Genomic DNA, 24,314 nt, shown 5'->3' with positions numbered 1-24,314 from the left:
TCACTGGATCACTAGAAATTAAATAAAGCAGGTGTGGAGGTGGGTGTTCCCCCCTCCTTTCATACTTTTGGGAAACAATCATTATCTCTGTCCTTTGAACTGTTTTATGTTTCTGGAATCAATAGGACTGTAAACTTTACATCAACTGTAAACAAAGTTAAAAAAGGGAGACAGGATGGAGAGCCCAAGGAACACCCTAGGAAAGGGAGAGGGAAGTGAGAATGGAAGGTTTCACTACCAAAGCAAAAGGAGTTGTTTTACAAAGCCGCATGTATTCTGTCAGGGATCAGAGACAAAAGGAGTCACTGGGAGCAAACAAAGCAGGAAAATGCGTGAGTGTCAGAGTACTTATCCTGTGTGTTGCTGCCAGGAGGCAACACATACAGGGAGGATAAGCTAGAGCTGGTTTACATTTATACTCTTGAGTTCATTACCAGGCTGAAAAACTCTTACATAAAGCAGCAAAGCAGCAGAAAAGAGCTACTTAAAACTAAATGTATGAAAATGTTTCTGAGACTGCTATTTAAAGAACATGCACCAAAAAACTATTAGCCCATTTTGATCTGAAATTTGACAGAATTGCTTTTCAATTATTTATCCTGTATTATAAAGAGGTTAGTCAAACAGGCATTTTTAAAAATTATCCCAGATACTACCGCATGCCCCCGTTCTTCCAGAGGGCAGTATGACAATGCTTTCATATTTAACTTCGCAGATTTTTATGAAAGGGCGTTAGCTACCATGCAGACCTCTTCATGGGAAGCCTGAGATTTTTCTGCTCAGCACATTGCCATAGTTTTTATGAAAAGTAACTATGCTCCCTTGCTTTGTATGCTTCCAATATGGTCCATTTCACCCAATTTAAAGGACAGCATCCAAAAATACTTGAGTTATTTTTGCCCAGTGCATTTCAAATGCATTTTCCTACACTACACATGTATCTGCTAAAATCACAACCTTTTTTCCCCACAGGATATATATTACAATTGCTTTTCATCCCGAGTATACCCCAATATTTCATTTAGAGATATATAATGTGTTCACAAGGAAAACACCATCAACTCTGATCTATGAATTAATTTCAGGGATAAAAACTAGGTTCTCCATTTTCTCTCTTATTTAGGATCTGTTAATAAAGCTTTGCAGAAATACTTTAAAAAAAAAATCACATTTGTACTGTGTTCAGTGGAGACTGAGATTAGGGTGTGTCGATACATAATTACTGCACATGAATTAAAAGTGGTATAACTCAAGGCAAATGGTAACATGTACAAACCATGTCCAGGGCCTGTATTAAGCCAGAAGCACTGAGATCCTAAATAAAGGAATCATGGTACACATTGAAAGAATCACTGTATTTAGCCTACAAATGAAAATCACTAGCTTGGTTTGGAAATAGAGAAGCTTGTGATGATTATATATTTATTAGCCACAGTATCAATTAAGCAATTGTTTTAAGAACCTGCTATTACTGAATGTTATTTGTATATTCTATACCTGTGAAAATGATAAAAAAATAACAGGTGAAAAAGACTTTCATTACCATGAGGCAACAGGTCTCATCTTACTAATTCATAGATTCATAGATGTTAGGGTTGGAAGGGACCTCAATAGATCATCAAGTCCGACCCCCTGCATAAGCAGGAAAGAGTGCTGGGTCTAAATGACCCTAGCTAGAGACTCGTCTAACCTCCTCTTGAAGACCCCCAGGGTAGGGGAGAGCACCACCTCCCTTGGGAGCCCGTTCCAGACCTTGGCCACTCGAACTGTGAAGAAGTTCTTCCTAATGTCCAGTCTAAATCTGCTCTCTGCTAGCTTGTGGCCATTGTTTCTTGTAACCTTCAAGTCCACATATGGTACTTAGACACAGCAATCTACAAACAGTGCTCTCAAAACAGAAAGTAGTTTAATATAGATGCTGGCTCAGACATTTGCATCTTTCTACCAACTAAACAAACGTGTAACAAGTTTAATGTTTTTAGAAGCTATGGAACAAAAGTCTGTGAAACATGGGGGCAGTTTGGAACATTTAACATAGTGTTGAACAATATCTACAAGTAAAAATGTACCTGTTTTAGTCAAAATCTGCTATGTAAAACATTGGAATGTTTCTTCTCCTGACTTTCTTTACTATATTTACCTTCCCCCTTGCACAGGGATTTTTATAACTCACCATTAACTGCGCCACACAGAAGCCAAACAAATTTACCAGATACCTACTAGCTAGATAATGTGGGCACACATTTACACCAATGTAGCTTACATTTATTTTGCACACTGATGTAAATAACACCAGGACTGGGACAGATAGACGAGTAGTCATCTTGTGCTAACAAGCTGCCACAAGTTGGTAGGAGGGCATATAATATCCTGTGCCTTGAACAAGCAGCTGCCTTAAATAAATTGCAGGAAGATGAGACATTCACCAATGTAATGCACCTCATCATTATACCCTGGGTTACCCCCACGTTAATTCTACCACATATCCGAGTAATTTATACCAGTGCGGGGATGTAATTTATGTCCATCCCTTTTTTTTACACCAGTGCAAACATGTCATGTATCCAGGCACACATCCCAATTTAAGAAAAATATTTGCATCTCTCATGACCCAATCCTAGAGAAGCATGTTCTCACTCCAGCAAGGAGCCCAGGAACATTTTATCCCACCCCAAAGAAAAAGGCAGAATAAAAATTCCTATTTCCACACACAATACCACATGCACCCACACTAACAGAGGATCTCTCTCTACCCCTTTATCCTTTTGAATTCTGGGTGGAAGCAGCAAATTGCACAAATTTTCTTTAAAATTACCTCTTCTGCAAAAACAGATTGAGAGACCCTATTAGAGAAAATAAAATTACTTTCCAGTGACAAGTTGGCAACTGCGATTTTCAGGGCTTCTTATGAAGACACAAAACAGTAAGGCTAATCTAAAAGAGTAAAAAATAAATATTTGAACTTCTGTTTCATTGAGCCATGTGAAAGAACTTGGAAGCAAGTAATTTATCTGAGAGTTATTGTTTAAGTTGGCTGCAGACTCAGAGAGGTAACACTGTCTCTTCTAGTCACATTTCCAGGTATTTATTTCTTGCTACCATGAAGACTAGAAAGTTTAAGTGGAAACTGATTTTGCAGCACAATTCTGCAGCAAACCATAGTTTCCATGGGAGCAGAATCCATGGTGACCTGGCAGTAGGAACAGAGAAAGGTAACAAATCTGGCACACCTTGTCTGGAGAACCATCTATACAACCTGTCAGAACAGCAGAGGCTTGAAAGCAGTGTTGGAGGAGAGATCTCTCAAGATATACCAAAAGAATTATCTGCAGTATGCTCATGTGAAAGAATACAGAAAAAGCAATGGGTAAAACAAAACTGAAGACCAAAATGAAGAAAGCTAAAATATATTTTGAAAAAGTAAAATGAAAACATCAAGTATATCAAGACTGAAAAAGGCTTGCTTGAAAAAATGCAAGTTGGCACAGGAACAAACTTACAGTTTTATAAAAGGGAAGAGTAAAACATATCAAAATATATTGGGCCTCAGAGAAATTTTAATGCTAAGCACAGCAAAGAGGAAAATAAAACTGTTGTAGGAGGAGCTCTACCAAGCGCTGGCAGTTTAGTAAAGAAAAAGTACAACCAAGCAAGACAAATATATCCCTGCCTTCTCTATAGAACTAAAGGTGAACTAAAATACAAGCTGATCCAGTAAGACTGTATAGTAAACATCTCCAAATCCTTGCAATTTAAAATAATTCAAATGCAGTCTTTAAAACCATTTGAAATAAATAACATCTTTAGAATGTGATCCTTGCAATAGCAACAACAGGCAAAGGCAATCTGCAGATCTGTCATAGCTGTCACAAGAACACTTATTTTCTCACATAGCAACAGGCTTCACTAATCCTAGTTGAATTTGCAAAGTAGTGGGACAAGAATGCAAGATGTGTCCCTTTAAAGCCCCATTTATCATTTCTTATGGAAGCAGACATAAAAAAAAACTACTGCATCCCTGTTTACTGACTTTGTTTTATGATTCAAAGTCATACCCCATGACCAGTAGATTCCCTTTGTACAAACACACATTAACTTCAGTTGCAGATGCTTTTTCTCTACAGACCAAAGGTGGCAGCAAAGTCTTGAGCTATCAGCTAAAGAAAGGGGATTAAACAAAATTAGGAAATAATAAAATCTGAAATTACAATTAAACTTAATTCCAAAGTTTTCATTACCATTTGAAAAAGTTTCTATTTTGGAAGTTACAGGAATACAACATTTTCTTCTACTGAAAATGAGGACCACCTATGGAAGCAATAGTTATGAAAGCAAATTTTTAAGAGAGCATCATATATGTAAACAATTTCTATGAAGATGAGAAATCACTGGTTTAAAAACTGCCTTCTGAAAAACACAATACGTTTCTAAACTTTGCCCGACATAATGCAGCCATTTATCAAGGCGAAGACAGGAGTCTTAACTTCCAGCCTTTCAATCTAGGCCAGAGGCAGGCAGGCAGTGGGCCTCATGAAGCCCACCAAGGGATTCTATCTGGCCCACGGCAGGTCTCAGCCCCATCCAGCCCAGGCATGGGAGACCGCCCAGGCTGTGGCGTGTGCAGCCAGTCAGTCCTGCCACCCTTGGGCGCACACTGAGGCAGGGCCAGTGCAGCAGCTGGACTCCACTTACTGGAAGCTACTGCAGCAGCAGCTGGTTCCAGCTGTTGCTGCCACCAGTGTCTCTGCCACCACCAGACCTAGCCACCCTGCCTGGCCCCCTGGCTCGTCTGCCCCACCCCCACTGCTGGGGGTGCCAGACAGAGCAGGCAGGCAGGATCTTCATGGAGGCAGCCGGGACCCCTATGACCAGGGCGTACTCAGCTGGGAAGATGGGATGGGGCCATAAGCAGGCAAGGAGTGGTGTCTGGGAGCAGGACAGGCAGGCAGGGGCTAGGGCAAGGATCACAGGGCAGTGTCAGTGCAGGGCCAGTGCCCAGGGTAGAGCCTGCACAGGGAACAGATCAGGGCTGTACCCTGGGTCCCCAGGCCCTGCCTGCCTGTCTCAGTCCCAAAAACCACTACCTGCCCTCTTCCCTCCTGTCTGAAGGAATTCAAACCCAAATCACTAATCTCCCAGAAGAGTATTCCAACTACGAGACTATTGAGTACTCTGGTACGTGTCACTGAGGTGTGCTTCCAGTCTCTCTAGTTGAAGCTATTCTACTTTGCATGGGATGTGGGTCAGAGAAAGTGAATCCAAATGAGCATCGACTCTGGCATAATGCTAGGGTAACCACCAGGAAGAGACGAGACTTGGGTGCTAGTCCCTATTCAAGTGAATACTAAAGTGTTTCACGTTAAATATAACATTCATAGAAATATGCTGCAATGAAACACTGGTTTCACTGCTGAGTGTCTTAACCACTAGGTAACACAGCAATGATCAGCAGCCTTTTAGGAGTGGCAGGCCAAAATACAGCAGCTTGGTCCAAGATGGGCTGGCACTTCCCAGCTGGCCCCCATAGAACTACCTTAATGCTAAAATGCTACAGGCTGCCAATCCCAGCTACAAGTCTTGTGCTATCTTCTCCAAGCATTATACAATCTTTGCAAATATTTTACCAATAGAAAGAAGGAACTCCACCACCTCCTCCCTCTTCTTTGCGAGAAAGGTGCTTAACCAGCTCTCTTCCAGGGCAGAATTCATGGGTGTGAATCCCGAGTGGAAACAGGCACTTCCCTATTGTCAAAACAAGGTACTTGCATCCTAGAGAAGATAGTAGTCAGGATACGCTTGTTCCAAGAGTTTCCAATTAGATATGACAGTGTCCTTAAACCTAGAATCCTAGGTACGTGCAGAACTCATTTTTCCCCATGCATTGTATAGGGAGCCTGGCTGCTTAACTAGAGCCCGGGGAGTCACCTTGATAATGAGCATTTAGGTGCTACAATGTAGTATGTTGCAGAGTATAAGTTTCCCTTGTGAATCTACCCCTTTCACAGTTAGCCCCAGCTCAGAAGACTGAGGGTCCTAAACAGGAAGGGGTTTTTGAAAATGTTACCCCTCACAGCAACAGTATCTCAGCATAAAAACCTTAAAATAATGCAAGATAATGTATGCTACAGGAATAAAACTGTCTCTTTTTACGGAAAACTGGTAACAATCTTATAAGGTTTTTTTCTTCACTGAAAAAGAAAAAGACTACTGACTGTTGGCTCAGTTTCCGTAAAATGAAGTTAAGCAGGCAGAGACCAAACTTCGAAAGATTCAGCCCAGTCACTGGACTTTTGAAAACATATAAACAACTGAAAGTTTAAGAAAACCTTACATAAAGCTGTAATGATAACCCTGCTGTGGAAAACAGCAGCTCAAAGGTTGATGCCTGGCAGACTTACTTCTTCTTGTGTAAAAGGACCTTTGCATGCTGTGGTGAAACATCAACTTACAGAGAATAGTGGACTTTAAAAGAAAGCAAAAGGAATTCAGAGCCCTAAACACAGCTTTCTACCTCCACTGCAGATTATTTTAAGTACTTATTCCCTAAGGGCCATATGTTCAAAATCAAAGTAAGGTTGACCCAGTCCTTCATCCTCATCAGAAGCAAAGAGGCCTTCAGTCAACTGTGTTTTACTTTCCAAACAAGGGTTTACAATGAAGGTTTTGTGTATGCACACTCTGAAGAGCTGACAATACAATCTGAACAGAAGGCAGGGATTTATCCGCATCATTTTTGCCAAACCTCCTATCACTGAGGATGGAGCATAGAAAGTATCATTTAAAGTTGCCTGATACCCTCAACCCAAGAAACTGCTAAAATTCAGTGGCTGTTTCAGTGCCTATAGATTGAAGCTAAAGGACTATAACTAGAGGTGCACCAATATATCAGTCCGTATTGTACTGGCACCAATAAAAGGAAAATTGGCATTATCGGCAATTGGCTTTTTTGCCCAATGTGACCAATAATGTTACCAATAAATGTCACGTGCATGTACACAGATCCAGCATGCATGCAGCCAGGCAGCTTGAAGAACAGCATCTGGCCAGTAAGTATGGGGGGGAAGGGGAGGAAGCATCAAGGCCCCCATGGTGAGGGAGTGGGGCTGGGGCAGGGCATGGGGCAGAACCGCAAGTGGCTCATCTGGGGAGTGTGCCTCCTGCTGCTCTGCACATCCCTGAAGGAGGCATTGGGGGAGGTGCCCCCCCCAGATGCGTTTGGGGCAAGGGTGGGCTTCTCGCTAAGGGCTAGGGCCAGGGGCTGCACCTGGGACAGGCAGGGGTGGGGTAGACAGCAGCAGTGCTGGGAGGGGAGGGCTATGGTGAATTTTGGGGTGGCTGTAGCCCACCCCTTCCCAGAGCCACCACCGCCTGCCTCAAGCACAGCCCCAGCCCAGCCCCCCACCAGGAAGAGGCCGGACCCAGCCTGCAGAGGGCAGCTCCCCTTTGCCCCGCGCACAGATTTGGGGGGCACATGCTTCCCATGCCTCCCCCAGGTGTATGCGCAATGGCGGGAGCCTCTCCCCTGCCCTCTGGTCAAGCTGCTCACTGCTCCATCCCACACCCTGTCTCACCCCAACTGGGCAGCCCCTGCCCCACCCCTGCCTCCCAAAACTCCATCTGCACCCTCCAAGCCCCTTCCCCCCCACAGACTTACTGGTCAGACACTGCTCTCCAAGCTTCAGGGCTGCATATCAACAATCGGATGAGTATCAGCCTACACAGCTGGTTAATAATCTGGCCATCGGTATCAGCCAAAAAAATCTTTATCATTACACCCCTACCTATAACTGTATTACTAAAACATATTTTAGCTCATTGTGACAGCTGTCTCCCATGAAAATGATTTAGTTTATTAACAACTAATGGTAACTGATTTAATAGAACCATGAACATAAATTCAAACTGATTACAAATAATTTGTGACTAAATAGATGCTAATTAGGTGTCAAATACAAAGTTGATTTTTTTATTTTTTTTTTTTAGCTAAGCTTGCTGCCAAATAAAGTTTATGGCCCATATTCTTCTCAGAACACTTCAGTCAAGGTAAGGATGTGAATAGTTAAATGATCAATCATTTAACCAACAAGCCCAGTGATAACCAGTTATACCATACTAGTTACCGTTTAGCACAGGGTGGAGCACTGTCTGGCAAGGAAGTGGGGGGAAGGGAAGCTGAATGGTGCCCCAGCAGGAACTACAAAGCAGTAGGGCAGGTGGGAGGGAGGGAGGAGCAAGAAGGAAAGGAATGAGGAAGGAGAACCAGTACCTATAATTAGGCTCCAAAGACCCCAGTGCAGCTGCTTGCAGCCTCCCCGCCCTCTGCCATGTCTTGATGCAGCACCTTCTGTTGCTGCAGCTGCCACTGCAGCTGCTGGCAGCATCCACGTGTCCCCAGGCTGGACCCTCGGTGGCTGGAGGGGCTGGCAGGGTCAAGGTGGAGGTAAGGAAGTACAGGGCAGCTCCTCCAGGCCTGTGGCTGAGCCCCATGCCACACCTCGCTTAACCATCCACCACACTGGCACTCAGGCCCAGAGAGGACACACCTGCCCACCTGGCTGGTCATCAGATGCAGTCCTGGGGAGCTGGGGCCCCGAAGAGCTGCTGAGTTCCTGACACACCTCAGGGGGCTGGAAGCTCCCCACTGGTGCAAGGCTGGGCTGAAGCAGCCCCACAAGGGGCAGGCTGGGGGCTGCCATACTGAATAATCATCTAACTATTGTAATTACAACAGATTAAAAGCCTTTAAAAATCAGTATTTGTATCCAGAAACCAAGGATGGCATAGTTCCATAGATGCCTTCTTAAATAGTTCAGATTATGGCATATACATATTTTATTTCCAATCTTTCACAAACCAATATATTTGCCAAATTATGCAGACTTTGGCCAGAAGCTTCTACCAATCCCTTTAAAAATACTGGAAAAGCAGAGGTCCTCAAACTTTAAGAGCATGAAAGCACCTCCACTATTTCCTTTCCTGTAGCATAGGCACACTATACACCCCTGCTGCGACTGTAACTGCTTATATGGAAAAGAAATTAGGAAAATATTTTAGATTGGCTCTTCCCCCCAACTTTTTTTGAGGAAGTTTATTATACTGACGAAAGGTTCTTAAATCACGATGCCTAAAGTTACATGCAAATTGCCATAACAGGGACTATTTCTAACAGTGCTCCAGCCAATAGGATCTTTGAAATAAGTTCTCACGTATCACACCAAGATGAGGGAGAATGAATATTATTGAGGAATTATAGCAAACTGCAGGAATCTTATGAAAAAGAGCAACCAGCACTTGCAGGCACACATCCTGCCAACTGATTAAGTCAGGGAAGTATCATGGCTCAACAGCAGCTGTGAAGCTTTAAAGTGCTTCTTATCAGATAAAAAAAAAAAAAAATCACAGTACTTGAGAACTAAAATTAGTTGATCACCTTCTGATAGTCTGCAAAATGAAGCACATAGTATATTCTTAAAGATGACCAACTCTCTAGCACTGGACATCTAAAGAATCCAATTAACAGGTACTCCGAAGTCCCTACCATAGCTCCAAATTTTTCTAAACTAAAAGTATAGGAATGGCATAAACCTGCCAATACACAAAAAATAGAGAAACTGATGAATGAAATGACAGCCTGCCATTTAGGGAGAACCCAGAAGAGCAGCGGGTACTGCAATTAAACAGAAAAAAGGCTTTAAAGACTCCTTTCATTTCTCAAATTCCTAGAATCACAAGGCTATGAAATTCTTAGGAGTGATTATGCAAAATGGGATCTGTTAAGGGAAAGATTAGTGCCCCTGTATTACAGTGGCAAAGGGGCAAATGATGCTTTTTTGTAACCAGGAGACAATTCTTTTTGACGTAGCTTGGTCCGCACACTTTGCAATCAATATTTTCTTCCCTAAATTTAGCAACCTTCCCTCCCACATGCTAAGGCAAAGTGTTTCTATGCAAGGTAAGTTGCTGGTTAATAGAAATGATTTGAAACCAAAAATCAGAGTGGGAAACAGAGAGGGAGACACACGTGTGTACACATTCATGCACGCTATACAGCTATAGAACATAAAGCCAACTAGATGTCTTGCCAGGCCTTAATATGATGCCTTTGCAAGACCCCTGGAGCCAGTAGTTCCATGCACTGCATCATAGCATAAGTAGCAATAACAGACTTCCTAATTTATGGTTTCTGCGCCAATTAGATTTGCTTCTGGTCACAGAGGTGTTTGGACACCCCAATACCTTCTATGCATACACTCCGTAATGTTCCACAAGACTCAAAAACAAAAGTTAGACTGGGAAATCAGATAGTCTGAAAATGCCAGATTTACAAAGTACCTCTAAACTTAAATTGGCCCACTGTAATACTACTTGTGTCCTCAATGAGGTAGGGACTTGTGGCAAAACTAGTGTGACATGTAATTAAAGATCGGAATAATTATGCACAACAGGTGCATATTAAGGTCGCATAAATAACTAAATCTAGCATTTCTTAGCTTTGCAACTTAAACAACATTCTTCCAGTTTCATTTCTGTCTGCAATTTACTTGGGGGGGGGGGGAGGGGGGATTTGTATGTGGTTTTGCTTTTTTTTTTTTTAAAACAAATATAAAGTACTTTTTACATAGGTAAAAAGAACCACATCCATTATACAATGCAGAGTAACAATCTCCCCATCACATACCGTTCATCAGAAGGGTTTGTACCACCCTGTTGGTTTCACATTAAAGCTCAGACTTCTACAATTTTCAGATGAATCTCTTTTTTCTGGCAGCGGAAGAAAAAACTCTCAAGCAGTGTTTCTGAACCTTTTAGACACAAGGCACCCTTTGGAAAGTACTAGTTCTTGGTTTTCACTCATTTTTGACTGCAGAAAAATAGAGCAATTCTTCTGTTTCAAAGAATTCAGAATGATCAAAAGAGATCAGAATACTTTTAACACTATGGATTCCTATTTAAAATCCCCAAGTTTATCTTGTGACTCTTGCCTGCAAACCTAACATTACTAACATTGTGTGGCACCCCTGAAACAATGTCATGGCACCCTGGCTGAGAAGCACTATTCCAATCCCACAGTTGAGGGGAGAGGCTCTAGCAACATGTTATCTGGATCTAGGGGCTGACTGGGAACCACTTGGCCCAGCTCTCCCCAAGGAACCAAAAGAGCTACTTTGTTTTGTGATGCCTCAAGAGATTAAGGATTGATGGGAATGCCAAGGTCTTTTGAGAGTTTGGAGAAGGGTTACAGAAACAAGTGGCTCCTATCCCTTTAAGTGTTCAACTGCAGGATATAGGCAGACAAGGTTCCTTGGGTGAATCTGATATCTTTTATTAGACCAACCCAAATAGTTGGAGATTAGTTATTAAGCAAGCTTTTGGGTTCAAAAACCCTTCGTCAGGCTAAGGAAGTTTCAGCAGTTGGTGTGTGCTCTTCCTGGATGGAATGAAAGTAAAGAAGCCAGAGGCTGAGCTGGGGAGTCAGTTGTCAGGCAGATTATAATGTGTCATAAATCCAATGTCTATGTTTAGTCCATGATCTCTAGTATCCAGCAGGTTGATGAAGTGGAGTTCATAGGCTCGTCTCTGGGAAGTGTTGTGTAAGTTTCCTTTGAGAATCAGGACTGAGAGATTGGAGAGAGAGTGGTTTTCTTGTGAGAATTTCATCCAGGAAGAGCACACACCAACTGCTGAAACTTCCTTAGCCTGACGAAGGGTTTTTGAACCCGAAAGCTTGCTTAATAACCATTCTCCAACTATTTGGGTTGGTCTAATAAAAGATATCAGATTCACCCAAGGAACCTTGTCTGCCTATGTCCTTAGACCAACATGGCTACAACCTACATCCCTGCAACTGCAGGATAAGCGTGGGTAATTCTTAAGAGCAGTGCAACTAAACACAAGTTTTTTTCCCCTTAGGAAAAAGAGTACATAAAACTGCCCTCCAGTGATCGCATGCTTTCATTTCCTCAAGTGTATAGTCCTATTGGCAAAGATAGAGTTTAAGTACATGCTGGAGGTGTCTTCAGCCATCACTTGGGATTGAGTTACAGTTGCAGTGCTATGTACTTTTATTCTGTAGTTCCTAATTTTCCAAGATGTGAATTTTACTGAATTCAGTGTTCTGAAAGGGCGTACGATGCCCACAGACCACCTTAGCTCTCTGCATTAACAAGAATTTGCATCCTTCTGAAATACAAAAAGATTTCTGTAAGTGTTCTAATTAAGCACAACAGCTGTAGTTGTCAGCCTGCACTGAGGTGCTACTGCACTTAGCTGAAGGTAAAGGATGCTAAACATTTTAAGTGGTCTTTCCCCTTGTTACTTTGCTATCATGAAATAGAAAAAATGGTCTGACTGAAGCATCTGGAAGATGAAGATGCTGACACAGGAGAAAAAGAATTCACAGACATGTTCTACGCTCCAAAACCTAGGCAAGAACTTTATGCACAGAAAAAAAAGACTGGCGTCTGTCTCACTCCCTTTTCTTATCCCTCATTTTCCCCACAACCTATCCCCCCCTGCCAAAACTTCCAGGTCGACCTGTTCTTCTGACCCATCAAACCATTAGCAATGTAAAAGCCATTAGTTTTTAAAGTTGTTCCGTTCTGCCTGGAACCCTCCACTGCTGCATACTCATAACACAGGCAGCAGCTTACTAAACCATCACAATAAATGCCCATGTTGCACACAGCTGCAGCACAGTACTCAGGCAGTGAGCACAGCCAGCAGCATGGAGAGCTACCTACAGTTAGTAAGTCCGGTGTGGTGCAAGGGGAAGGGAGGAAGGAAGAGGGGGGAGTAGATCAACACCCCCCCCCCCCCGATGAGGGAGGGGGTGGGGGCAGGCACAGGACAAAGCTGCCACTCATGGAGGGAGGGGCTCCTGACACTACTTGCACAACCCCCCCAGGAGGACAGGGTGTGCGCCCCCTGGATCTGTGTGGGGCAGGGCAGGATGCAGCCAGGGCTGTGTGCAGCTCTTCTTGGTGGGGACTGGGTTTACAGCAGGTGCCAACAGCACTGGAAGGATGCTGCATCCACCCCAAATTTCGCCACCACTCCTCTCCCAGCGCTGCTGCCACCAACCGCCCAGCGCAGCCCCGGCTCTTCTGTGGAGGCGGTGCGTTGAGCTGGGGCTGCACCAGGTGGATACAGTGCTGGGAGTGGAGTGGCAGCAAAATCTGGGGTGGATGCAGCATCCCCCGCCCAGGCAACTCCTGCCCATGCCCCCTCCCTCACCATGGGGCACTGATCTGCACCCCCTCACCCCCATGTCCCTCCCCTTCCACCACACCAGACTTACCAGCTGGAGGCAGCTGTATTGGAAATCGGATTGGTATTGGCTGATATACCTCCTTAAATATCAGCTATTGATATTGGCCCCAAAAATCTCTATCGGTGCACCCTTAAGCCAAGCCCAAATTTTAAAAGCTAAAGGTCCACCTGGATAGGGGAGGGTGATTCTGACTTGCCCTTCTACCATTTCCCAGTGGGAATGAACACCAGTCAAGTATAACCTCTAGTTCATAATGGAAACCACCTTGCCAAATCTTTCCACTCCCCAAAAGGAGAGAGATGCAGGCAGTCTAAGGGGCTGTGGGGGTGAGGGGGGATGTGTACATGCAGCAAGAGTGTGTGGAGGGGATGGGTGGGTGCCTGCTGATGCTGGAGGAAGCTGTCCAGGCACTGGGGTTCAGGCTGCAGCATGGCAGAGAAGGCGGGGGGTGGGGGTGCCTGCCCCTCCAGTGGCGGAAGGGGGTGGGAGGAGGGGCCCTTCAGGGGCAGCAGGGAGCTGTGTGGCCCAGCCAGCAGCACCTGGACCAGTGCTCTTGCTTGCACGGGCAGGGCAAAAGGGAGACACTACAGGGCTGGGGGAACAAGGGGCTTTAGGTCAGGAGTGAGGGGCACTGGCAGGGCTGGTGGGCGAATCCGTGGCTTGGGAGTGAGGGGCACTGGTGGGGAGGACTGTGGATCAGGAGTTCAGGCACTGGCAGTGCCAATGGGCTGTGGGTGGGGAGTGAGGGGCATCAGTATAGCCCAGGTGGACAGGGTGCTGCAGGATGCGAGTGAGGGACACTGGAAGGGCTGAGAGTGGCTGTGGCTTGGAAGTGAGCGGCAATGGAATGGGCAGGGGCAGAGCACAGGCATATATCACTGCCCCCCACAATCATATTTCCCACCCCAGCCCTGCATGACAACTGTCCTCTTTTTTGGAACTGGAAATACAGTAGCCCTACTTGCAGTAGTTACATTTGTCACAACAGATGGTTAAACTGCACTATAATCATAGTATACTGTCATTAATAAATGGTCTGCCCCCCACATCCTTAATTTCATGCAATCCTGAAAATTTAAATTGATAAAAATAAAAATAAATGCTTAAAAATAAACAATTATATTATCGATTGAAATGATTAAAAAATAAAAATCTAATTCTGCCAAGCCTAAATATAGTTTATATAAGGCAGGGCTACCTAACTGCGAGGGGTTAAACTGCAGTCTACAGGAACCCTTGCATTGGAATGGCTCCAAAACCCATGGGATGAAGGCCACTACTGCTCACCCCTGCACCCCATGCCTGCAAACCAAACTTGGGGTTTTCAGTTACCACTGCCAACTGAAATTGGCAGCACAGGAAAATGGATGCGAGTAGACGGGGCATTTATCCCTCGAGTTCTGGAGTCATACCAATGCAGCAGCTCTGGCAGCCACATCAAATAGGTCTGCAGGACCAAATAAGTTGGAGAGCCCTGAAATAAGGGATAAAAAATAGGCATGTTAATATTAATCAGGATATAACCTATTAGATACGTTTCTGTATTTTCTAGCCTTATTTAGCAAGCTTTTGATGTTGAGCCAGGTAATCATATATAAAAATCTAGGTTCTCCTTAGGCACTTTGCTCTTCATCCTCAAACGATGGTTCTTGCTGAACAGCCCATCAAGCATATGAACCAAGATAAGCACTTTAAAATTTAGTCTTTAAATCTAGGCTGGGAGTTCTTTTCCCTAACAGGCTGGCCACCTGTTAGAGAAGGCATGGGCAAAATGTTAGATCTGGCCAGGGGCTGGATTACATTACCCAGGAGCCCCTGCCCATACCGCTGCAGCTGGTTTCCATGTAGACCCCAGGAGGGCGCTGTGACAGCGTGGGGCCAGGGTTTCCAAGGAGACTGGCTCCAACAGTGCTGGCAGGGTGCGCACCTAGGCAAGGAGCTGCTCTGGGGCCAGGCCTGGGATCCTGTAGTGGTGACAGCGTGGTCTGGAGCTGGGGCAGAGCCATGATCCACTGCCCATATGTCCCTGCCTGGGGCATGCAGGTAGAGGATCACAACTTGCCCCAGCTCTGGATCATGCTATCACTGCCACAAGATCCCAGCCCTGGAGCAGCTCCCTACCCAGCCACACATCCTGCCAGCAATGCTGGGGCCCATCTCCTTGGAAACCGTAGCCAAATGGCAGGAAATTATTTTGGGCACAGGGACACTTACTGAGTTCTGACAAGCCATCAAGGGCCACATGACAGGCAGCCCAGGGCAGTTTAATATTAATTTTTTAAATTTTTTAGTGGCCCCGTGGCTCAAATAGAATGGCTTAGCGGGCTACATCCGGCCCGTGTTTTGCCCACCCCTGCAGACCTAGCCCCACGCTGTCACGGTGCCACCACTGCTGGGGTCTCCATGGAAACCAGCTGCAGTGATATGGGCAGGGGCTGCTCAGAAAATGGAGTCCAACTTTGTCCGTCCCTGCATTAGAGGCTTTTTAGATTTTACACCTTAGTATATTTAAGGTAGTGGGGGGTAGAATCAATTTCACATATTACCAGTTCTCTCAATGATTTGAAATGCTTTACCAATATTTCAATATTAACAATGCTATTCACACATCTATTTACACAGTCTCTTGAGTACTAAATTTTGGTGAACAGGCTCCCTGAACCATCCTTTGACCCCAGGACACCTGGTGGGGGGGGAGGGACAATAACCTCCACTTGGAAAATACAGACAAGAGAAATCTCCTTAAAAGGAATTTAAAAACAAATAGAAATGAAGGCCAGGGTACTCTTCCTCCCACAAAGCTCCCTCTCAGCACAGGAAATGCCACCAAGAACAAGGCTCTTATGTGGATGGAACCCTTGCCCTAGTGCTGGTCCTCTACCATCACTTAGTACCTAAAGGGCCACTTTACAGATGAAACATGACTAAAAGGTAAGTGCTTTTTCTTCCTCTCCCCCAATTAATTTAGGTTTCATGGCAAAAGCAGCTTATTTCAAGTGAACTGATATCTGATACCAGTGACACTTACTCCTTTGGCGCTCAAACTTTTTAGACTCAAGACACCCTTAGAAAATGCCATCTCTTAGCTTTCACTCGTTTTTTGATTAGCAAAAAGTAACAGAACAATTCTTTTGTTGCAAAGAACTCAGAAAGATCACAACAGGTCAGAATGTTTTTGACACTATAAAATCTTATTTGAGATCTTTAACTTGCGATTCATGGGTAGGTGTTTGTATACCTAACCATGTTATTATTGTGTGGTACCCTTAGCAGGATCTCATGTCACCCTGGCTGAGAGTCACTACTGCCCTTGTCTATATTTGTCACTTTCTTTGCTGTTATCCCACCATGCTCCAGCATACATCCCTACCTAGAAACATACACCTCTAACTCCACTGAGGACTCATCCTGATGACATTTACAAAAATCAAAAAACACATATTTGCCTATGGTATCTGTTAACCCAGACAGCCATTTTTACACTCAAACAATCCTGTGATACAAGTCACTTCACCTACCTAACAGTTCAAACTGGGACAAACGGTTCGCAAAAACAGAAAAGCTGTCACAGAAACTAGATTCCAGATATCCAAAACTTTCACAAAACACAGAAACACTATGGATGCCTATCAACATGCTGCAGGGCTGCTCTGACACGGTGCAATTACAGCATGTCAGAGCAGACTTGATTAATCAAGTCTGCAGCGTAGTAATTACCGTGCTCCAGCCAACCTCCATGTCTCATGTGTTAGCATCCCCATGGTTCAAATGGTGGCCAGGGCACTTTAACTAAAGCTTGTCAAATGAAGCACAGGGGCACCAATACAAGAGACACTGCGACACTAAAGCACCCCTACCCATGAAGCACGTGTAGAAGTGCCCTATGTAGATGTTCAACCAGAAGCACGCAGGAAAACAAGCAAGACAAACTAATGCAAATCAATGCAAAATATGGCATCCACCAATCCACACCCTCACAGGCAATGAAGCATCCAGAGTGCCTTGCATTATCAAAATCTGAACTTACTAAACCTTATGGTTAGCCCATTGCAAGCCCCCTAGAATACTTGGTCCAGTCAAACAGAAAAACAGGAAGCACTACATTCATTTTTTTCATCAAATCCAAAAACATATCATCTCAGGGAAACACCCATTCGGTCAAGCAAACAACTCCAGTGTCACTGTAATAAAACAGCTGTAGAAAAATGTGCTTACTTTCCTGACTGACACTTAAAGTATAAATCAATGTACAGATAACTTGAACTGCAACATAGTGTATGCAGGTTCCCTTCCCCCCAGCCACTGAAAAGCTTCCCCATGGATCCCATTTACACAGAAAGGGGTAACAGTTTATTTTTAAGTCTTCATCAGTAAACTAATGCCCCATCTTGAGGCTCCACAACCCATTTCCATGCTACCATATAAAATTAAACAATCAATCTTTGAACTTTGCAGTGAGTTATTTAGTTGAGTGGCAAAAAAGTCAGCTTTTTATTGATACCAATCAACAATATTATATAGAAGGTTAACTCTGGTGAATGCCTTTAATTTTAGCATCCAAAATTTAAAAGAAAGAAAGAAGAAAATCTACTTTCACCACAAGCCTGCCAATTCAGAGGCCAACATCCGTTTGTGGATTCTGACAGTTCCAAAATCAATTTTAAAATGGAGCAAAGTTGTAATCTTTGCTGGCATGACAGTAGCTACTTCACAAAAATGATCACAAAAAAGGCAATAAAATATTGAACAACAGCAGTAAGCAGACCTACACTGAATGCACTCAAGCAGTACATATGATACCATAACTTGTTGCAATGAAGGATAGCAATATTAAAAAGGAAAACATTATTTCAAGACAAATTTACATTTGCCACTACTGAATCCTAAAAATTATCTTTACTAAGCATCATGTTGTGATTAAACTGTCTTGACTAAATATTTATGAAAGATTGCAGAACTATCAAACTGTCAATAACTCCTGAGTTTTTTGTTTTAGGACCAAGTGCAGTAAACTTCTCCCCAGACCCAATATCTCTTGTCTTTCATTTTAATAAGTTGCAGGTTAGAAAAGAATGCACATAAGGGACATCCTGGGTCAAGTCCAATCCCCAGTTATTGTAGGTAACCACATCACATTAACAGATACAAACCTTTGATAAACTCATCTTAAACTGCATCTCAAAATGAGTTAGGTTTTCCGTCACTCCTCACTATTACTCTTGGAAGGCTGTTCTAGAACCTCACTCCTCTGATAGTAAGGCACCTTTCTGGAGTTTCTAAACTAAATGAATTTGTTGCAGTTAACCCCGTGTTCTTGTGACAAATTTCATCTCTACCTTAAACCATTCTTTGCTCTCTCAGGGTTTTTCCAAAATATATTTTATAACGAGGGATCATATCTATTCTCAGTCTTTGCTTTGCTGAAGTTAAAATAAATAAATCAGGCTCTTACAGCCACCCCACATGAAACAAATTCTCCATTCTCCTAGACCACTCAAGGAGCCCTTGCCTGCACAGTAAGGATTTAAAACAGAATAAAGCAACTTCTTGAAATAGCATTAGTGAGAATCTAATGACTGAAAAGAGGCACCGAGTAAAAATATTCCATACACAACTAAATATTTTCCAACTATAGCAGGATAACAGATCTGAATGGCAAGGTGTAAGTAAGTAAAACTTTACTGAACAGACTGTGCCTGCCAAATGGAATCTCTTGTAATCTGACAGTAGTCTGCAAAGCAAAATATGCTATTATGACTTCATGTTTAAACCAACCATTCATTAAAAGCAGTTTATCCATTCATCTTAACCATCTATTTTCTGTAACATGGACAACACCACTTGTGTTCTACAACATAAAGAAATTAAAGGTTTGAAAGTTTGCAGAAACTTGGGGCTAAATGAAGAAATTAATTGCAAATACAATGACATGAAGTCCTACACCCAGGGCAGAACACCGTTTCCTGCAAAACTTTGCAAGACAAAGAAAGAGTGGTCACAAACAACTCCCCCCCCCCCCCACAAAAAAAAAAAAATCAGTGTCAGAAGTACAGTAAATTGTGGCCAATTCACTTATGAGATAAGTTCCCACTATGATTTAATTTGCCATTGCTCCAATTCACCACCACCATTCTCCTTCCTCCCATTTCCAACCCATAATAATTGGTCTCTATTGCATAATTCACTATTATTTTCATTCCCCTGGGAATGGTGAATTAGCCAGAGTTTACTATAGATAAGGACCTAGATTTGGCCAAACTGAAGATACTGCCCTCCCATGACAAGATGTAAAAGATCACTGCAAATGTTTTATTCCCTTGACCGCCGATAACTAGTAATGTCAACCCATCTCCCCATTTCTCAGAGGTAATACCAATATTGAATCAGCAGAAACTCACCCCCCTTCAACAACTCTCCAAGTTATCTTCATAACTCTCAGAATTTCCACAAAAGTACTTTAGACAGAAAAATGGACGTCATTCCCCAAACTAGATAAACTGCTTTTTCCACATGTTTAAGTTTTCAGTAGAAGTGGGTGGGTTGCTGAGGCCTGCTTACCTTTTGCTTTCTACCTTTCTTTTTTAATAAATGTGACATAGCTGTATATTTTACCACTGTTTTGTGTGAAATGCAAGAGTAGATTAGTATAAGTAGTTGAAAGTACATCTGAAAAGCAAGAGTATATCCTGAGCCAGGTAAAAAACAACATATGAGAAACCAAAGCCAAAAGGCACAATTACTTAAATCTTCAGATTTGACTACTGTAAGCCTGGGGTGTCAACCATATGGTCTGTGGGACAGATCCAATCCATGTAGCTGCTTCATCCAGCCTGCCAAGCTACTGCAAATGATGGGGTGGGGGGAGGAAAGAGTTAGTCAGCCACAGAATCTAAGGTCCCTGGTGGACATGGCCACTGGCAGCAAAAGAGCAAGTGAGGACTATGATAACACAGCCTGCCTGCCTTAACCAGCAGGTACCACTCCTGCCACTGCTTCCCCTACAGCAGCTGATCCTGCTGCAGCCACTGCTGCTGCCACCACCACCACACCACACACCTAGATCCAGCCTAGGGCACAGGGTCAGTTTTACACCCATGTTAGCCATTAGTAAAGCCAGAGGACTTCAGTGCACTTTTAGTTCTGACAATATTCCTTCAACATGAATATACCACAGTGCAATGAAGTAAAATGATAAATATTAATAAATAAGGCGTTCTGAGAGAAAGACATCAGGGTAGGCAACTTTAATGAAAGCAGTCTCTAGTGTACGTCTGGATCATCACAGACAGTCTAACATGTCAGCATTACACGACTACCAAAAATATGAATCTTATAGCCCCACCAAGTCAAAGTCAGATACAAGCCAAAACTAGATAGTCATGTGGCAAGGATCAGAAGAAAATTATACTGAACACAGAAACCACGATTTGGTCTTCTGGGCGAGTACTGGAAGTGTCTATTCAGTATTAGAAGGGCATGAGAATTACTTTAAGCTTAAAATATACTATGTCTCAACATAAACAGACTGCAGACAATAAGCTTTGAATACCTTTCAGTGACACTTAGAATGGTAAAACTCTTCACTTCCTTCAACTTTTTTGCAACTGGCAAGTGGCCAGAATTAATGTTTTAAACACAAAATGTACCAGATGTAATTATCTATTAATTCTGAATCCAGTACTTTGCCTTACCGAAAATAAAAGCATTTAAATGTTTTTGTAGTAATCTGCCTTCTAACATCCCAAGTGAGTTGCTTTTAGGTAAACCTCTGAAGTCTGAATCAAAGGAGTTATTTATTCTTTACCTCATGGCCAATTCCCTTAACATTTAATGTTTGTGAAGGCTAGCATGCCCCCACCCCAATTATTTACTCTTGGGCAAGCACATGCGAGAAGGGATGTGGATGTGAACAAGTTATGTCAAGAATCCAAAATTTTACCCAGAACTTGCAAAGTAAATTTACTCGAGCAATGCTTGCATCCTAAAGGACACCACTGATTGTTTTTTAAGCTTTGCTGCCTTTAACTTAAGAAGGAAATTATATTGTCCTGATTACTCGTCCGTGTGAGGCTTGTTTTATTATTAAGGAAAAAAGGTGTGTATTAGTGTATGCAAATAAAAGTCACTCACCACCACTTTCCTGATGATATATTCATAATAGTACATCTATTCCCCAATTTTGACACTCCTTTCCTCCCATGCCCAAAAAAAGAAAAAGAAACCCTGCTAACAGAACTTCAACTTGTGCAATGCTCCTTAACTGCCTGACTTTTTACCATCACAGCCACCATTTCAACTAGTTCATTCTTACCAAATTATAATGCAACAAGCTAAAAAGCAATTAACATTTTGTTCAGATAAAATAACCCTGCCAGTCTTAGCAGCTCATTAAAATTTTTTTAAAAGATTTAGAAAGAGACTAACACAGCAAGCTGTACAGTCAAGTGTCAACTAGAAGACTGACTCCAAAGGAGGTCTGCGTTCCCAAGCCAACAGAAAAGAAATTTAGGAATTTACCTTTTCAAAACCTATTCAACATCTACAAAGGACATGCAAAAAAACATTTTGTTACAGTTCTCCCTTCCATAGCTTTCCTGAAACCACCTGTTTTTCTACGTAAGATGGCAGTGGTAGCCACTTACTCAGTAAAGATAAATTACACACATTTTAAATATTTCATGCCTCTGAAATGCAAATCAAGGCCAGGTGTGCTGTTTCCAAGAGCTAAATTACTGTATCAATCAGTAATAAGTCACAGGAATGGGCAGACATTTAGTTGATGTTTTACTGAAAGGTGTTTAGCAAGATGCATATGTAGCAATTCGGAGCAGATTTACACTGCCCTTTCACAGGCTTCTCCAAGACGGAAAAGCTTCACAGACTTGAGGTATTAACAAAACAAGAAGCTCCATCTATGGTCCTTAACACGTAACTCCAGGGTATTATTCAAGTGACAAGAATACTGATGCAAATAATTAAGCTATTTATTTATTAACATGTTCTTTAAGGGGAATGACATGACATCTTCCTGATCCTCACAGAAGAACCTGGCTATACAATCCTGACTAGTTAGCAGCAACGACAATGTCACAGGTTAGGATATCTAACTGCCCACTCTATTCCTCTGGCACAATTTTAACAATTTCTGACAATTTTAACCTATTTACATCACAAAGAACTTTGTCTACTACATACACAATTAAAAAATGCCAAAATATTTATTTTGAAGTTTTGTAGATACTTAGCACTTAACTCTGGCCCCTTTTCCTTAGTATTCACACAAAGTGAGAATCATTTTAAAAATGTCACAAGATTTGCAACAATCCCCTTTGCACAACTCATCTCTGGAAAGTGCCCACATTAAGATTAGGCATATCCACTAGGCCTCCCTTTTAATTGGCCCTAACCCTACTCAAATAAAATATACAAAAGTACTAAAAATTCACACTCATGCAATTTTCATGGGGGGGGGGGAAGGGTGCAGCTCAACACCGGATCATCTGAAATTGCTCTGCATGCTGGTAATACCAAAGTTGCCATCCAATTTCCTAACCCCAGAAGCTTTTCTTCTCTTGATCAGCTTTAAATGACATCCACGACTATTAGTGGTCCTTCTGCCAAACGAGTCCCTTCAAGCTTTATGACCGAGAAGACATCTGTAGGAAACGGCAGGTGACATTCAGGATGGGTGCATGCCTTGTGCCATAACGAAAAAAACGAGAAGTATCAAAACACGGGCGAATGTGACATTAAGGACACGGTCACTCCATGAGTCTTAGACTGACATACTGGCATAATCCCCAGGGAAGATGTGCTCAAGAAAAAAAAAAAAAAAAAAAGCCTGTTTTAGTTCCAGCTTTCCAAGGAGCCGGCAATTCTCAGAACATTTCAGGTCTGCTGAGGTTGGGGGGGGGGGGGAAGAAGGGGGGGAAAACAGACACACACACACAAACCTGTTTAAACCAAGGTGGTATTGCAAAGTGTCCCTCCTCAAAAGATCCGTCAGCAAAAAATAGTGCATGCCACAGTGACTGCCCAAGCCTCTATTCAGCCCTCAGCTGTCTCCAAACCAAAGAGACACTGGAAAGCGGCATCCCACTGCTACTGCTGCCTCACGACCCAGCAAGACTAGGAGGGCAAAAGCCAGGACAGCTGTGGCTGCCCCCAGGGGGACCTGGCTGGCTTCTCACACTTCCCTCAGCTTGAGGAGAAGAGACCAGGGACCCTCCAGCCATAGCTGGGCTGAGAGCAGCCGTTGCATAAGGAGCCCGAGGAGGCTCCGGCAGCGGGGGAGGGAGAGGGCTGCGCCGAGCCCGAGCGGCCCTTACCTGAGCGCCAACGCGGGCATGCTGCAGCCGGGCGGGGCCGCGGGGAGGCAGGCTGCTGCCCTGCCCCGGCGGCGCTGGGATGCGAGGGAGCGGCAGAGCAGCTGCTGCAGGGGCCGGGGGGCATCGGGGTCACCCCCTCCCCCGCCGCGTTACATAAAGCGGTTACACACCCGCGCGCGCGCACACACCCGCGCACAGGTGGGCGCCAGCGAGCAGAGCATCCCATCCCCGCCCCGCCCCGCCCCGCCCCGCACTCACTTGCCGATCACCTCGCACAGCTCGTACACGTCCTCGAACAGCACGTCGTCGTCGGCCATGGTCCCACCGCGCCCCGCGGGGGGGAGGGGGAGGTGCCCCCCGCGGCCCCGCCGGGCTCCCCGCTCCAGCCGCGCCCGCGCTGCGGCTCCGCCTTCCCTCCGCCCCTCCCCCCGCGGCGGCCCCGGCTGCTGCTGCCGCTGCTGCTCCGGCCGCGGCGGCGGCTCCTCCCCGGCGGCGGCTGGCGGGGCGGGAGGAGGCAGCGCCGTCTGGCTGCGCGCGCCGCTCGCGCACGGTACGGGGAGGGAGGGGAGGAAGGGGCGCGCGCCGACACCCGTCACGCAACCCCCGCCGGCGCGCGCATCCTACGCACGCATTCGGGGCTGCTCCGAGCAGCCCGCCCACTCCACACACGCACGCAAGCTCGCCTCGCCGCCCCGCCCCGCCCTCCGCACGCAGAG

At 44.2% G+C, this 24,314-nt stretch overlaps 1 protein-coding gene across 15 annotated transcripts in view; it reads right to left on the bottom strand.

The window, feature by feature from the left end:
• Positions 1-24,223, bottom strand: part of CASK (calcium/calmodulin dependent serine protein kinase) — a 419,258-nt gene extending 395,035 nt beyond the window's left edge. For 9 of the 15 annotated variants that reach the window (XM_019487241.2, XM_059720793.1, XM_059720795.1 and 6 more), the window contains exon 1: positions 23,224-23,306. In XM_019487241.2, the coding sequence (XP_019342786.1) occupies positions 23,224-23,291 (68 nt within the window). In that variant the 5' untranslated portion in view covers positions 23,292-23,306. Of the gene's footprint in view, positions 1-23,223; positions 23,307-23,598; positions 23,674-23,856 lie in introns of those variants that run through there. The other 6 variants (XM_019487243.2, XM_019487245.2, XM_019487242.2 and 3 more) reach the window with 5 other exon arrangements.
• Positions 24,224-24,314: the final 91 nt, after the last annotated feature.

Source organism: Alligator mississippiensis, chromosome 1, assembly GCF_030867095.1.
Source record: "Alligator mississippiensis isolate rAllMis1 chromosome 1, rAllMis1, whole genome shotgun sequence".
NCBI classification, from domain to species: domain Eukaryota; kingdom Metazoa; phylum Chordata; order Crocodylia; family Alligatoridae; genus Alligator; species Alligator mississippiensis.
Note: the sequence above shows the minus strand (reverse complement) of the source record. Positions and strands in the feature narration are given on the sequence as shown.